Genomic DNA, 2649 nt, shown 5'->3' with positions numbered 1-2649 from the left:
TATTTTAACCAGACAAATCAATCTGTGAATTTTCTTTTTCCAAAGATGCTTGTTACACAACTATTGTGTAAGGAACACTTGATCTAGTTTTTATTCTAGCTGCTCGCAAAGTATAAATAAATACCAGGAGGGTTACCGGTTTTATAGTACCACTCTGCGAGTTAATGAAAACCCATAACATATATGATGCATACAATCAGAATACAACTAAATTATAAAGTAACTTAAAGTTATTAGTGGATTTTAGTTACGAATCCAAGTAGTGAAGCTCTGCTTTCGAGGAAGCTCGTGGGAACCGCATAACATCCTTAGAGAAGTTGTACCTTTCCTGAACATCAACAGTTGCACGTGGTCGGATTGATATTTTTTCAAGAGTGGGAGAATGTTCAAGTAAAAGCTTTATAAATAGCAACAAGGATCTTGATCTTTCTACATCCATTATATTTATAATTTTCAAGCAGTTCAATGTCTGGTCCAAACATTCAGAAGCTTCCAAATAAGCTATTGTTGGTTTCACATCCAAATACACGTTTGGAAGATCCTGGAAACACATTAAAAGTGAGACTGACTGTGTATAAAAGGAACCCACATTAAATTACTATATATGCACACACAACACAAAAACACAAGAGAAACGTTTAGCACTCTTTACCTGATTGTACACATCAAGTCGTCTCAAGTTAGGTGAGTTCCGAAGGATACATAAAACACCTTGAAGTTGGTACAAATCACCAAATTTGAAGTCTCGTAAGTAGAGAAGCTTTAAACTATTAGTTGGGTGTGGAAGCCACTTGGGAATATTTTCCGCAATGGAAAACTATGAGAGTGAAAGTAAGATTATAAGTTAACAAAGAAGATATGGTTGGAAGATGATACGAAATAATATATGAGAACTAACTATACACAAGAGTTGAATGGTAAAGTTCACTTGCTCAAACGCAAAATGATGAAGAGCAAAATATAAATATTAGAATTTAGGGTTAAGGCTATTCAAGGGTCATATACTTTTTATTTTGTCCCGATGTAGTCCATATACCCAAAAAAAATACTATTATAGGCCATAAACTTTAAAAAAATGTGTTAATGTAAACCGTTGACCTGATAAATAAGGTTGATCGATTTTGTAGGTTGATTTTCAAAAAAGTATAATTTTTTTTGTTCCAATGTAAGCTTTATACAAAAAAAAAGTACTAATGTAGTTCACATACTTTCAAAAACTGTATCGATGTAGGTCACATATTTTTCGTATCGATGTAAACAAAAGGTGACCTGTTTAGCCGGTAACAAGTTACCTTTTGTTTACATCGATACACTTTTTCAAAGTTTATGGCCTATAATAGTATTTTTTGGGTATATGGACTACATCGGGACAAAACAAAAAGTATATGGCCCTTGAGTAGCCTTAACCCTAGAATTTAAAATTCAACTCGTACCTGGAGAAAATACCCGTCGATAACAAAATACCCAACACATGGCATATTACTTAACAAGCTTGCCAAATTAACTCTCTCAACTCCCTGAATAGGTTTTTTGATAAATATACCAAACTCACTAAGACATTTACTATGCAACAAGTGGAGCAAAGTTGCATCGGGGCAACTCCTGATCAATAACTGAAACAACTTTGTAGACTTGATCTTGAAATTGTAAACATTGGTGCATTTAAACAATTGCAACATCTTGAGCTGTGGTAAGTTGATAATAGTTCCATGTAAGTTAGCCCCAAATTCAATATTCCTAAGCCTAAGTTTTTCGAGATATAGAAATCCTTGAAACTCAAGTGGTGGCTTAATGATACAGTTGTCAAGTTCTAGGATTCTCAATTCTAGACAATGAAATAAATAATATGGAAGTTGATAACGTTGGTTTGAATTTGTAAGGATGAGTTCTCTAACACCATCTCTTGACAATGATGAAATCCATTGATTGACTTCTTGGAAACTATCAAGAAACATGTATGGTATGTGAAGATGTAACTTTAAGCGAGGACCCTTGAGATAGTTAAAGATATAGTTTGTGATCCTAATAAATCCATTATGACCAAAACTTCCATTTTTTGCAAACTTTTCTGAGAAATGTTTATCAAGAACCAATGACCTAATTGAGGTCCATCTGTACCTCCATTTTTTTGACAGGACATGTGTCCTCACAGCATCTACAACAGGTAGCTTCTCTAAAATCGAGTCTATCAAATTCTCTGCCAAATTACTGATTCTATCCATTTCAGTACAAGTTACAAACCTCCTCTTAGCATTGTTATCTGTCATTACATTCAAGAAAACAAAGACTGGTTTATTTAATTACTATGATACTCTTTATTTTTATTTTTATTAATTTGTTTTTCCTTCAATCAAAATCGATAAAGATTTCCACAACCAAGATGCGCAAAATGTGATGTAGTTCTTAGGCCGATGTTATATCAATTTACTTATGAATGGAAGTTAGATCAATTTTCTTATAAATGGGTCGATTTGGTCTATGATATATCTCTCAATGGGTCAAAAGGTAAAATAGAAAAACTGCTTGATAAACAACAGATCTAATGAACTGAAAGTTTCCCAATGTGTATCTTCGATCCATAAAACCTCCCAAATCATTTCTATCAAAGTTTTAGTTTATTATCAAAGTAGTATATATATGTATTTGATA

The 2649-nt window shown here is 33.0% G+C and overlaps 1 protein-coding gene across 1 annotated transcript; it reads right to left on the bottom strand.

Annotated features, from left to right (window-relative positions):
* Positions 1-247: 247 nt before the first annotated feature.
* On the bottom strand, positions 248-2267 carry LOC139875110 (F-box/FBD/LRR-repeat protein At1g13570-like). The gene is made up of 3 exons (XM_071862475.1): positions 1434-2267; positions 653-817; positions 248-541 (listed from the first exon to the last, which is right to left on the bottom strand). The coding sequence occupies exons 1-3, from the start codon at positions 2265-2267 to the stop codon at positions 248-250; spliced, it is 1293 nt and encodes a 430-aa protein (XP_071718576.1).
* Between the last annotated feature and the right edge of the window lie 382 nt (positions 2268-2649).

This window comes from Rutidosis leptorrhynchoides, chromosome 11, assembly GCF_046630445.1.
Source record: "Rutidosis leptorrhynchoides isolate AG116_Rl617_1_P2 chromosome 11, CSIRO_AGI_Rlap_v1, whole genome shotgun sequence".
Classification (NCBI taxonomy): Eukaryota; Viridiplantae; Streptophyta; class Magnoliopsida; order Asterales; family Asteraceae; genus Rutidosis; species Rutidosis leptorrhynchoides.
The sequence above is the reverse complement of the archived record's forward strand: the minus strand, read 5'-3'. Positions and strand labels throughout refer to the sequence as shown.

Excerpts from the sequence above, each read along its gene's own strand:
- LOC139875110 (XM_071862475.1), bottom strand. The coding sequence starts at position 2,267 with ATGACAGATAACAATGCTAAGAGGAGGTTTGTAACTTGTACTGAAATG. Across the intron at positions 818-1,433 it reads TCGACGGGTATTTTCTCCAG|TTTTCCATTGCGGAAAATAT; the intron begins GTACGAGTTGAA and ends TCACTCTCATAG. Across the intron at positions 542-652 it reads GACTTGATGTGTACAATCAG|GATCTTCCAAACGTGTATTT; the intron begins GTAAAGAGTGCT and ends ATGTGTTTCCAG.